At 44.2% G+C, this 13,777-nt stretch overlaps 1 protein-coding gene across 3 annotated transcripts in view; it reads right to left on the bottom strand.

Annotated features, from left to right (window-relative positions):
• Positions 1-2,802: 2,802 nt before the first annotated feature.
• The window catches only part of LOC106605399 (dynein axonemal heavy chain 5), a 57,223-nt gene continuing 46,248 nt past the window's right edge, over positions 2,803-13,777 (bottom strand). For 2 of the 3 annotated variants that reach the window (XM_045718544.1, XM_045718545.1), the window contains exons 63-77: positions 12,889-13,071; positions 12,229-12,472; positions 8,551-8,665; positions 8,084-8,274; positions 7,813-7,934; positions 7,451-7,600; positions 7,006-7,251; positions 6,362-6,581; positions 5,865-6,070; positions 5,526-5,729; positions 5,036-5,251; positions 4,459-4,671; positions 4,213-4,365; positions 3,817-4,048; positions 2,803-3,554 (exon numbers count right to left, since the gene is read on the bottom strand). In XM_045718544.1, the coding sequence (XP_045574500.1) occupies positions 3,403-3,554; positions 3,817-4,048; positions 4,213-4,365; positions 4,459-4,671; positions 5,036-5,251; positions 5,526-5,729; positions 5,865-6,070; positions 6,362-6,581; positions 7,006-7,251; positions 7,451-7,600; positions 7,813-7,934; positions 8,084-8,274; positions 8,551-8,665; positions 12,229-12,472; positions 12,889-13,071 (2,847 nt within the window). In that variant the 3' untranslated portion in view covers positions 2,803-3,402. The remainder of the gene's footprint in view (positions 3,555-3,816; positions 4,049-4,212; positions 4,366-4,458; positions 4,672-5,035; positions 5,252-5,525; positions 5,730-5,864; positions 6,071-6,361; positions 6,582-7,005; positions 7,252-7,450; positions 7,601-7,812; positions 7,935-8,083; positions 8,275-8,550; positions 8,666-12,228; positions 12,473-12,888; positions 13,072-13,777) is intronic. The other variant, XM_045718546.1, reaches the window with a different exon arrangement.

The following is a 13,777-nucleotide window of genomic DNA, read 5'->3' as shown; positions in this document are numbered from 1 at the left end:
GTGTTTATTTGCTACAGCATCCACTACCTGAGCATACTGACATCCAGGCATGTGTGGCTTGCCTTGGGGCTAGTCTGGGTACAGAGTGCCATTGTTGGTAATAATCACTGGTCCAGCTCAACATGGGACACACATGGTGCATTTAATAGCGCCACTGCAGGGCTGCTATGTGAGCCTCGAATTGTGAGAGCATCTGTGAGCTTTAGTCCTGTGCAAGAGGCACTGTTCCATGGCCCTCTCATCATCAACCCAACTCTTTCAATCTGAATTCCTTGCCTCTGTTTTGGGCGTATGTACAATGAGTCACGCAGGGCTGTTGTGGCCCTCCAACAAGACAACCACCGTGCTCGTAGAACTTTAACCTTCGACCTCTGTATGTTTCTACTGCAGCTGGTGCCAATAAACTACTGTCTAACCCGTCTGCAACTACACGAGCAAACTCTGTCCCTTCACTTGTCTCAACACATTGTTTGTGTTACTCATGGTGCATCAACCCTGTCGTCTATACCATCCGTAACCAAGAGATGAGGCGTGCACTGATACATCTGTGCTAAAGAAGGCAGGTGGAAAGAGAGCATTCAGGAAGAGGAGGATGAGGGGGGAGGACAGTATTCAGGAGGATGAAAGTCCAACAGGGGAGAGAAGAGGACCACAGAGGGATGGGTGGGGCAGGAGGGGAGCAAGAGACTGCAACCAGACCCCTCTGTCCTTCCTCCTCCTTTCTCTCTGGTTGATGTGTGACTCACTGATCTGACTGCAGGACAGTTGGGAAGACAGCTAAACTAATTGGATATTTTATTATAGTTGTGAGTGTTCACGTGTGCTAGTTTTCACTGGATGTGTTTTGGGACCCATTTAAAGGATCATTTCAGGTATTTTACAATGTTAGATGGTTCATTACCCTGTAATTAGTCTATGAACCAGGAAAAACTGTAATCCATGTCTCGTATTTCTTTAAACAGCCACTACATACACATTTCAGCTAACTTGAACCACCGCTAGATAAAAACCAATAGGAGTTATGGGGCAACTGTGTTTATCCTAGCTCATAGACTACTTTCAGAGTAAAAAACCATTTTACATGAAGTTAATAATGAATTAATCCTCAAACCTGTTACGGCTAGACGCTCGACAACATCTGATGAAACGGCAGAGCGCCAAATTCAAATTAAATTACTATAAATATTAAACTTTCATGAAATCACAAGTGCAATACATCAAATTAAAGCTTAACTTGTTGTTAATCCAGCCGCCGTGTCAGATTTCAAAAAAGCTTTACGGCGAAAGCAAACCATGCGATTATCTGAGGACAGCGCCCCATTATACAAATGGATAACAAATAATTTTCAACCAGGGAGGTGCGACACGAAAGTCAGAAATAGCGGTATAAAAAATGCCTTACCTTTGATGATCTTCTTCTGTAGGCACTCCAAAATGTCCCAGTTACATCACAAATGATCCTTTAGTTCGATAATGTCCGTCTTTATTTCCATAAAAACTCAGTTTACCTGGCGTGCTTCAGTCAAAAATCCACTCAGTTTCCCTCTGTCAAGATGCATACAAAATGAATCCCAAACGTTACTAATAAACTTTTCCAAACAGGTCAAACAATGTTTATAATCAAACCTTAGGTATCGTATTACGCAAATAAACGATAAAATTTAAGTCGGAGAATCGTTATTGTCTTTACCGGAGATAAAGAAAAAGAATGCGCACTCGTCCATTCACAAGGAAACACTACAAGCCAAAATGGGAGCCACCTAGAAAAACGAAAATTTCTGTGTCATTTTTCCAAAAACCAGCATGAAACTCTTTAACGACTGTTGACATCTAGTGGAAGCCCTAGGAACTGCAATTTGGGGGGACAGGGGCTTATAATTATAGTACTAGCCATTGAAAATAGAGGTAAGCCGAATTTTTTTGGGGGGGATCATTTGTCCTCGGGGTTTCGCCTGCCATATCAGTTCTGTTATACTCACAGACATAATTTTAACAGTTTTAGAAACTTTAGAGTGTTTTCTATCCAAATCTAAGTATATGCATATCCTAGCTTCTGGGCCTGAGTAACAGTCAGTTTACTTTGGGCACGCTTTTCATCCGGACATGAAAATACTGCCCCCTAGCCAGAAGAGGTTTTAAACTGTGTTTCAACATCTTACTATGTGCGCTTGTAATAAGTTAACATGTTTGAGGTGTGTTTTCAGTTTTCACATCAGTGCTATTGGTCACTGGTTATGTTTTAGGATGTACATGTGAGTTGGAAGATGTTTTTGTGTTGCTGTCAGGGTTGGGGTAAATTTGATTTTAATTCCAGTCAATTCAGAAAGTAAACCAAACTCCAATTCAAAATGTTCCTAATTGAAAAGCATTGAAAATATTTGGAATTTCAGCGTCCATCCTGAATTGACTGGAATTTAAATGGAATTGATCCAATCCTGGGGCCTTTCCTCTTTTGTTTTCTAGTGCTCCTCTATTGTTCCTCAAGCAAGGGGGGAGGCCGATGACATCACAGATTCTCATACATTTTTATTTAACTAGGCAAGTCAGTTAAGAACAAATTCTTATTTACTATGACAGCCTATCCTGGCCAAACCCTGACGACGCTGGGCCAATTGTGCACCGCCCTATGGGACTCCCAATCACGGCCGGTTGTGATACAGCCTGGAATCGAACCAGGGTCTGTAGTGACGCCTCTAGCACTGAGATGCAGTGCCTCAGGAGCCCCAAACCAAGTGTTTGAAGTTTGCCCTACTTTGCTAAATTTTTATTTTTTAATTTTTTTTATACCCTTTAGTGTGTGTACTTTTCTGTATTTATACTTGGGATATCGTGTTTCAATAGTATTCTTTTATTTTATTATGTAACATATTTAGGAAGATAAGACAGTGGGATAATCTACATGTTGATATGTAGATGTGCTGGTGCTCTCTTGCTTTTATCATTCTGATTTATATTTTTTATACTGCTTTTGTTGCGTTTTTATATTCATATGTTACATTTATAATTTATTTTCTGTCTCAGAATTCTAAATCTATGACTGAAATATGAAAATGTTCTTAATTAACAGGTACAGTACAAAGATGCAGCAATACAGCATCTACCAATGCATATTAGTCTAGTAACAACCATATTATGGTGAGTACAAAAATAAGGACATTTAGAATTATTCCTTCAAGTAAAATAAATAAGTAAATGCACACCCAAAATAGTTCAGACGTTCAGTAATTGGGGGTATAGATAGTGCGTGCAACTTTATTTTTCTATTATTCTTGCAACCCAGTGATAGGTGCAACTTTGTTATTACAGAAGCTTACCACTATAATCTAAATGAAGACACTTCCCTCATTTAATCCTTAAAGGTTACATTTCTCCAGCCACATTATTATACAATATAGAAGTGGGTTATTTGACTTCACACAGCAGTGCCACACCACGTAGTATCCAGTACTCAGGCGGTGGAGCAGTCTTCAGTTCCACAGTAGCAATGTAATTCAGGTCCATCCTTACAGGCATCTTATATATGGGACAGGAGTATAACCGGGCATCCTTGACACCTGAAATGACCACAGCAACGATAAACATCCATTACTTATACATGATGATAACATGAGTTTCTTTTTCACTGCAAGGTATTATTCAGTAGGTCTGACACACTGTAACCATTAAAGACCACATTGTTATTGACCTAAAAGTTATATATAATTCCCACTGACATATTCAACATATAACGTATAGATGAAAACAAGGCGCAGCTAAATGAGATACTGTTCAATGAGGCTCCAGGAAGTTACAGTAACTACTGACTACAGCACTCACTATTATTTTCAGCATACATCCTGACTACAGGCATCATCTCAAACAACACTTTGGGTTTAGAGTCGATGAGTTTGCAGTTCCTCCTGTCCCAGCCGGCCCCCTCCAGATAGAGGCCGTACACATACACCCCCTCAGAGGGCGGCTGAGTGATGTCATCCTTCATCCACTTGGTCACCTCGTTGCATAGCACCATACGGTCTAGGGCCCAGCCCTTGTTTGCACGAGTGATCTCCTACACACACAAAAACAGAGTTACATAGACTGTCTTTGTAGCTTCATGATCAACCATGACAGTGTAGTGTGTGCAACCTCTAAATATAACCTCAGTGGCCTAGCCAAGTCAGTAAGTATGTTCCATTGTGATTGCATTAGAATGTGTGAATGTGCCATCTGTACCTGTCTCATGGCGGTCAGGAAGCCCTGTGGGTTAAAGAACCCTGTCATCCAGAAACAGTTGGGCCGTCCTTCAAAGATCCACGCCTGGAACTGACGGTTCCTATCCAGCAACTCAGTAAACCAGAACCCTAGAGTGCTGGAGGCCCATGACGCCTAGAACACAGGAATACAGAAGTAGAAAATAGAACATGGAATACATGCGTAAAAACTGAATAAATGTGTACCCAGAGCCAGTAATAAACATACCTTCTTCCAACGCGAGGGGATGCGTGCATCATACATGCAATCCAGCGCGTCTCGTAGGTTCTCACTCATGATGATGGTGCCGTCGATGGCCAGTTTGAGGTCAGTCAGCGTGTTCCTGACCAGCACGATGACCCTCTGCATGCGGTCTATCTCCTGACGCAGGAAGATGTTCATGGGCTGAAGCAGACCCATCTTCTGTAGCCTCTCTCTCACCTGGATTTATTGAAAACATGTTCTTGTGAAATTACACTTTAAATAAATGTTTATTTGATTTGTTTCTTAACATATTGGAATGCAGATGCATAACACAGTCCTGAACATTAAAAAGTAAACCTGTATTGCAGTAAAAACATTGCCTTCAAAGTGCATCTCACTGCACTATGGGGTATATTAATGAAATTCATTTTATTGCATGGGTTATTGTTAGATGACTTGGCGTCATCCTGTGAGTTTTTTAACGATCTACCTTGCTGCAGCAAGGTATTATGGGATATCATATTTTTAATGGCCAGCACTGTATTTACCATGTGTGATAATTTCCAGTAGGGTTAGCTAACTCCAGACCAGTGCTACTCACTTCAAACGGTACGTAGTCTGGAGGTAGTTTCTCCAGCATGTCGTCAGCCAGTCTGGCCACAATGGCCTCCCTGGTCTCCCCTCCGCCACTGGAGCTGTCCTTAGGCTGGATGGACAGGATGGTGTCCAGGACGTCTTTGGCCAGCTTGCTCTGGTACGTTATGTCAGCATTGGGGTGCAGGCCAAACACCTCTGGAGTGTCGTAAGCCGGTAGGCCCTGCAGGGGAAAATATATAGGATTAGAGTCTGCATGTCTGTGCATTACCAAACTACAGTAAACCGTGTAATGCATTGTGGATATCTCATAAGGTGTTATAAGTGCTTATAATGCATTATGAACAAGGTATTCATAGGAAGTGTTACCAAATGTCTCAATGCCGCACATGATGTATACAGCACACATCTTCATGCAGTCTGACTACATTAATTCAATATAATGTTACACAACACCGTAAACTGCAGGAGAGACTGAGTGTGAAAAATGGACTGACCTGAATGTATGTCAGATATTGGTCCACGTTGGTACACTTGGGAATGCGGTAGCCTTTGTAGAAATAGAAGTCAGGTCCAAACATGTTTTCACTGAACCAGACCTTGGCGAAGGTGTTGAGCAGACGCTTGTCATAATCGTCTGTCACCCTACCGCCATACTGGATCTCCCCGATCATGTAGCACACTGTGTTCCAGGATACACCCTGGGGAGACGTCAGACTACCATCAACACAGGAACAGACACATCTTACATAGGAAGACAGGTAGCAGTACTAACAGCAGAAGTAAAGATAGAGCTTTACTTAGTTACAGCAGGAGCTTCTCGTCTCTGCGCCTACCTTCTTGATGTCCATGTCGTCCAGGTGGTTCTGAACAAACTGCACGGTGGCGTTGAAGTCAGCCTGGTTGAACTCGTAGGGGATGTTCCAGCCCAGGGGGCCGAATTTACGCCTCTCCTGGACCGTAGAGTGGAGGAACACCACCCCGTACAGCATGGGCCTCCACTGGACCATGTTACTGACATCCAGCAGGTCCTGGTTAATGCCTGGGGCAACAAACAAGAAGCTAGGGTTAGGATTAAGGCTAAGGTTGAACCGGGAAATGGACGTGAATCTAGGGTTAGGGTTGAACTGGGATGTGGACATGAAGCTAGGGTTAGGATTAGGGTTGTGGTTGAGGCTAGGATTGAACCAGGATTTGGACATGAAGCTAGGTTAAGTGTTAAGGCTAGGGTTGTGGTTTAGGGTTAACCGGAAGAAACGGGAGTGAATGTGTGTGTTTGTGTAGGTGCGTACACATGCATACATATGTATGTGTGAACTGTGGTGTGACCCACCTCCATAAGTCCTCTTCAGCCCTGCCTTCAGTCCCTGTGGAGGCTCATTAGTGAACTTGTTGGACATCTGCAGCAGTGTGATGGGGAAGTGTTTGTGGACCTCTGTAGTAATCCACAGGCGGAAGGTCTCATGGACGGCGTCTGTCTCTGTCACAGTATCCATCAGCTCATCCATGAAGTCCAGGCCCAGGTGGCAGTTCTGGAGCAAGGCCCAGCCACCCTGTGTGTGTGCATTTGGGATAAAATAGAAAATAATATAATACATAGTTAGTTGTCCATATTGGGAGAGTAATTCATTACTAATGTCCTTACGTAATTAAATTTATAATGTGAGGGAGATGCATGTGGTGTTAGTCCATTTCATTTTTAATACAGTCTAATACAGTCTAAATCAATCACATCCATTTTCATTAACACCATGGTTCAATGTCAATTCATATTCCATCCCTATCGCAATTTGAATTCCCAGTCTGATTACAAATGAGATGACATGGACCACAATTCATGGCAGAACGCTGATTCCTAATAAGTTAGTTTCGCTCCCCAGACTTCCTCACTAAGCACAATAGCCTGGGGACGAGGATAATTATTTGACTGTTAGGAGTCCAGTCAGTGTGTACTGTAATGCTGAGTTCAGGACTCACGTTGGCCATGGTCTGCTGGAGCAGCTTGCGTGCGTGGACCTCCTGTCCCTGGCCCATGGAGACATAGCGCGTCTCTATCTTCAGCCTCTTCCCCAGGACGATGATGGAGTCGGTGGGGTCTGAGCCCATGGACAGGAAGCAGATGAGCGGGGTCCGGGGGTCTGACTCCTCCCACGTCTTCTCCAGGTCCAGGATCACTCCCTCTGCATACTTCTCTCCCATCGAGTCCATGATGTACTTACGGGCCTGGAGGATAACAGGTAAAGCATTAGTTAAAAAGTCACCTGCTACTAGATTCAAGAAATATGCATTAGAAATACTCTCTAAAACTCAGTCCAAAGCTTTGATGAAAATACCAAAAAGAAAAGACATTTCATAAAGTATTATGTCTCGGATTGATTGATTGATTAATTACTTAATCATTCAATGAGAGTTACCAGTGTACCTGTGCGATGGTCCTGTCTGGGCACCAGGAGCGTATGAGCAGCAGGCGGTGGAAACAGTCCAGGGTCTGGTCATAGGCATTAGGGATCACCTCCTCCTCAGGGGCCTCCTTATCAAACCATGCCTTCCACTGCTTCTCATTACAACAGATCTGGACAGACACACACACAGCTTAGTACAATGACTAGTTCAATGCCATATGTGACAGAGCTCAGAGGAGTAAAAGGAGCACTGTAATCACTACAATGAATAGGGGGGTTTACCAGAGTGAGGGGGCCATGAAACAGACTTATTGAGGGAGGGTATTAGAGAGTGGGACAACATGAAGTAGCAGTGTAAGAAAGCACCGCATGGGGAACACACCTGATTAAGGATATTCGAGAACTGCCACAGTTTACTGAGCTCCACCAGATTGAGCCAAGTCATGTCTAAGATCCACTTGGCAGGCTTATGGGGGCAAGCCTTCAGATCCAGTGAGGCACCTCCTGCATAGGACAGACAGAGGATGTTCTTTCCAAGTCAATGGTCTGTGAGCAATGAACAACATTTTGCTATTCAACATTTCAGCAATGGCTGAATTAACTGTGGACTACAGATTGGTGGAATTAATTGGAGGACGGAGTTTGTTTCACACCTTTAATGAGGGTAAGAAACTCTGCGTGTTTCACACGGTTACTCTGCATGTCGATCTTCAGCGTCAGCAGGAGGGTAAACAGGAATTTGTGCTCCTCATACAGACCCCTGGCTGCATACTTGTGCACCTCAAAGGTCATGTGCTCAATGATGTTCGCTATTCGCTTGCTGGTAATTGGACTTTTGGTTGATCTGTTCAGAAGGCATAGTGTGATGGTTATTATGTTAATATTAACATATAACTGTTGCTATGGTTTCAGATATTATACTTCAAGAATCAGGCAACTCCTACAACTACACAAAAGGTTATGCAAAACCACAAATCCCCCAGTGTAACTTATCAATTCACTAATCATTCAATGTTTACATAAAATGACTGAACCACATCTGAGGACCAACAATTCAAATGGAATACATAAATATAAATATATGTTATTCAGTATGAGAAAAAGTGTATTACTACTGTACCTGGCCAGAGAGAGGTCAAAGATTCCCAAGAACTGTCGTAGTGACGTTTGGTACATGACGTTAACCATGGACATCTCAGTGATGAGGAAGTACAGGATGCTGCCTCTGGTGGCCACTGTAACAGCACAATAACACACAGGCTGACAGTGAGCGACAGACAACGCTCATTCTATATTATCATACATCCAGCTCTGCTCAAACAAACTTGCCACTGGAAAAGTGTGAGGAATAGATTGCCCCTGAAGAACAGTCAACACAAGGTGGTTAGTGCCAGTTGCTATCAACCAGAGCACTGTGATTGGTTGGTCAGCCAATCAATAAAGAGCCCAAAATGTTTTGACCCTTACCCTAAAACAAACCGGTACAGTACAACCCACCCAACTCACCAGGTCTGTACCGAGTATAACTCTACCCTAACCACAGTACAACCAACTCACCAGGTCTGTACCGAGAAGAACTTTACCCTAACCACAGTACAACCAACTCACCAGGTCTGTACCGAGAATAGCTTTACCCTAACCACAGTACAACCAACTCACCAGGTCTGTACCGAGAATAACTCTTCCCTAACCACAGTACAACCAACTCACCAGGTCTGTACCGAGAATAACTCTTCCCTAACCACAGTACAACCAACTCACCAGGTCTGTACCGAGTATAACTACCCTAACCACAGTACAACCAACTCACCAGGTCTGTACCGAGTATAACTACCCTAACCACAGTACAACCAACTCACCAGGTCTGTACCGAGTATAACTACCCTAACCACAGTACAACGAACTCACCAGATCTGTACCGAGAATAACTCTACCCTAACCACAGTACAACCAACTTACCAGGTCTGTACCGAGTATAACTCTACCCTAACCACAGTACAACCAACTCACCAGGTCTGTACCGAGAATAACTTTACCCTAACCACAGTACAACCAACTCCCCAGGTCTGTACCGAGTATAACTACCCTAACCACAGTACAATCAACTCACCAGGTCTGTACCGAGTATAACTACCCTAACCACAGTACAACCAACTCACCAGGTCTGTACCGAGAATAACTCTACCCTAACCACAGTACAACCAACTCACCAGGTCTGTACCGAGGATAACTCTACCCTAACCACAGTACAACCAATTCACCAGGTCTGTACCGAGTATAACTCTACCCTAACCACAGTACAACCAACTCACCAGGTCTGTACTGAGAATAACTCTACCCTAACCACAGTACAACCAACTCACCAGGTCTGTACCGAGAATAACTCTACCCTAACCACAGTACAACCAACTCACCAGGTCTGTACCGAGAATAACCCTACCCTAACCACAGTACAATCAACTCACCAGGTCTGTACCGAGTATAACTCTTCCCTAACCACAGTACAACCAACTCACCAGGTCTGTACCGAGAATAACTCTACCCTAACCACAGTACAACCAACTCACCAGGTCTGTACCGAGAATAACTCTACCCTAACCACAGTACAACCAACTCACCAGGTCTGTACCGAGTATAACTCTACCCTAACCACAGTACAACCAACTCACCAGGTCTGTACTGAGAATAACTACCCTAACCGCAATACAACCAACTCACCAGGTCTGTACCGAGTATAACTACCCTAACCGCAGTACAACCAACTCACCAGGTCTGTACCGAGAATAACTACCCTAACCGCAGTACAACCAACTCACCAGGTCTGTACCGAGAATAACTCTTCCCTAACCACAGTACAACCAACTCACCAGGTCTGTACTGAGAATAACTACCCTAACCACAGTACAACCAACTCACCAGGTCTGTACCGAGAATAACTCTACCCTAACCACAGTACAACCAACTCACCAGGTCTGTACTGAGAATAACTACCCTAACCACAGTACAACCAACTCACCAGGTCTGTACCGAGAATAACTACCCTAACCACAGTACAACAAACTCACCAGGTCTGTACTGAGAATAACTACCCTAACCACAGTACAACCAACTCACCAGGTCTGTACTGAGAATAACTACCCTAACCACAGTACAACCAACTCACCAGGTCTGTACCGAGTATAACTACCCTAACCACAGTACAACCAACTCACCAGGTCTGTACCGAGAATAACTATCCTAACAACAGTACAACCAACTCACCAGGTCTGTACCGAGAATAACTACCCTAACCACAGTACAACCAACTCACCAGGTCTGTACTGAGTATAACTACCCTAACCACAGTACAACCAACTCACCAGGTCTGTACCGAGAATAACTACCCTAACCACAGTACAACCAACTCACCAGGTCTGTACTGAGAATAACTACCCTAACCACAGTACAACCAACTCACCAGGTCTGTACTGAGAATAACTACCCTAACCACAGTACAACCAACTCACCAGGTCTGTACCGAGTATAACTACCCTAACCACAGTACAACCAACTCACCAGGTCTGTACTGAGAATAACTACCCTAACCACAGTACAACCAACTCACCAGGTCTGTACCGAGTATAACTACCCTAACCACAGTACAACCAACTCACCAGATCTGTACCGAGAATAACTCTACCCTAACCACAGTACAACCAACTTACCAGGTCTGTACTGAGTATAACTACCCTAACCACAGTACAACCAACTCACCAGATCTGTACCGAGAATAACTATCCTAACAACAGTACAACCAACTCACCAGGTCTGTACTGAGAATAACTACCCTAACCACAGTACAACCAACTCACCAGGTCTGTACCGAGAATAACTCTACCCTAACCACAGTACAACCAACTCACCAGGTCTGTACCGAGAATAACTACCCTAACCACAGTACAACCAACTCACCAGGTCTGTACAGAGTACAACTACCCTAACCACAGTACAACCAACTCACCAGGTCTGTACCGAGAATAACTTTACCCTAACCACAGTACAACCAACTCCCCAGGTCTGTACCGAGTATAACTACCCTAACCACAGTACAATCAACTCACCAGGTCTGTACCGAGTATAACTACCCTAACCACAGTACAACCAACTCACCAGGTCTGTACCGAGAATAACTCTACCCTAACCACAGTACAACCAACTCACCAGGTCTGTACCGAGAATAACCCTACCCTAACCACAGTACAATCAACTCACCAGGTCTGTACCGAGTATAACTCTTCCCTAACCACAGTACAACCAACTCACCAGGTCTGTACCGAGAATAACTACCCTAACCACAGTACAACCAACTCACCAGGTCTGTACCGAGAATAACTACCCTAACCACAGTACAACCAACTCACCAGGTCTGTACCGAGTATAACTCTACCCTAACCACAGTACAACCAACTCACCAGGTCTGTACTGAGAATAACTACCCTAACCACAATACAACCAACTCACCAGGTCTGTACCGAGTATAACTACCCTAACCACAGTACAACCAACTCACCAGGTCTGTACCGAGTATAACTCTACCCTAACCACAGTACAACCAACTCACCAGGTCTGTACTGAGAATAACTACCCTAACCACAATACAACCAACTCACCAGGTCTGTACCGAGAATAACTACCCTAACCACAGTACAACCAACTCACCAGGTCTGTACTGAGAATAACTACCCTAACCACAGTACAACCAACTCACCAGGTCTGTACCGAGAATAACTCTACCCTAACCACAGTACAACCAACTCACCAGGTCTGTACTCCTCTCTCGCGGTGTTGATCTGGATCTCGGTCTCGGCTGAGATCTGTAGTTTCTGTGTGACGTCCTCGGCGGTGCGCTTGGTGTTGCCCAGGACGATGATGAGGCTCTCGTCGTCCACCAGGGAACCCTGGGTAGAGGTCAGACGATACAGTAGGTTGTCCTCCAGCTCTTTCATCTTCCTCTTGTTGGCCGTTACATCTTCCAGCAGGTCTGTGCGCTCCTTCTCCAACTCCTAGATATAACAGGGATAGATAAGAGCCCTGTTCAGACACTAATGTTCTTGTTGGCCGTCACATCCTCCAGCAGGTCCGTACGCTCCTTCTCCAACAGGCAGAAACACCGGTCAGACACAGCTCAGAACATGAGAGTTCAGACCAACAACAAGAGATAAACAGGCACACCATTCAGACAGACACTGATTTTGGGGGTCATTTTTCAGGTCTTTTAACACTTCTCTGCATACAGACCTGGCTGGGTTCATGCTCTCTGTGTTCATTTGATTCAGTGCATTTGGGTGGTCACGGTCATTATGTACAATACTAATAAAGGCTCACTATTAAACAACTACAACAAAATGACCTTTTATTGATACATTCAAATGTTTTTATCCATGATTTCATAAGCATATGATTGGATGTGGTTCCTGACCTGTTTCTCAGTGAGGATGACCCGTCCTAGCAGCTGGTCCTCCAGACCCCTCATGGTGACAGTGAAGTCTATGATGGAGGTGCGGGCGCTGATCTCTGGGGTGTACGCTGGGTTGGGGAGCTTGGTCGTCACATAAAGACGGAACCCCCTCATCACATCCACCTCCTTGTCTCCCACTTTCACCTGGTGCAGGAAGTGAGAAAGACAGTCATGAAGGGAGAGAGACAGTTATTTGAGTCATTTAGCAGACGCTCTTATCCAGAGCGACTTACAGTAGTGAATGCATACATTTCATAAATGTTTTCTCCGTACTGGTCCCCCGTGGGAATCGAACCCACAACCCTGGCGCTGCAAACACCATGCTCTACCAACTGAGCCATACGGGACCACAGTTATGAAGAGAGAGAGACAGTTATGAAGGGAGAAAGACAGTCATGAAGGGGGAAAGACAGTTATGAAGGGAGAAAGACAGTTATGAAGAGAGAAAGACAGTCATGAAGGGAGAAAGACAGTCATGAAGGGAGAAAGCCAATGTGGTTCCACTGGTTATATCAGAATTCATTCACAAACCACTCCATTGAGACAAAAGTCGTTGTCCAGATTAAGCAGACCAAGGCCATGTTCAGTTGCCAAACAATCTTGAACGTTGCAGATAGAAATGCCATGAATAGAGCTGATGTGATTCCTCATTCTACATGTCAGAGAGGCATATTTGATCTTTGTAGCCTATTTCTATCTGAACGTTCCAAAACGTTCAATCCTGCGGAACGGGATTATGACATATTTTCCTGACGTCGTTTGCAACCAGAAAAACGTACCAAGCAAATGTTTGCCCGCTGTAACTGTTATAAGAGTAAATAAAGCACATAGGCCACATGAATGTTGAGAG

Source organism: Salmo salar, chromosome ssa05, assembly GCF_905237065.1.
Source record: "Salmo salar chromosome ssa05, Ssal_v3.1, whole genome shotgun sequence".
NCBI lineage: Eukaryota > Metazoa > Chordata > Actinopteri > Salmoniformes > Salmonidae > Salmo > Salmo salar.
Note: the sequence above shows the minus strand (reverse complement) of the source record. Positions and strands in the feature narration are given on the sequence as shown.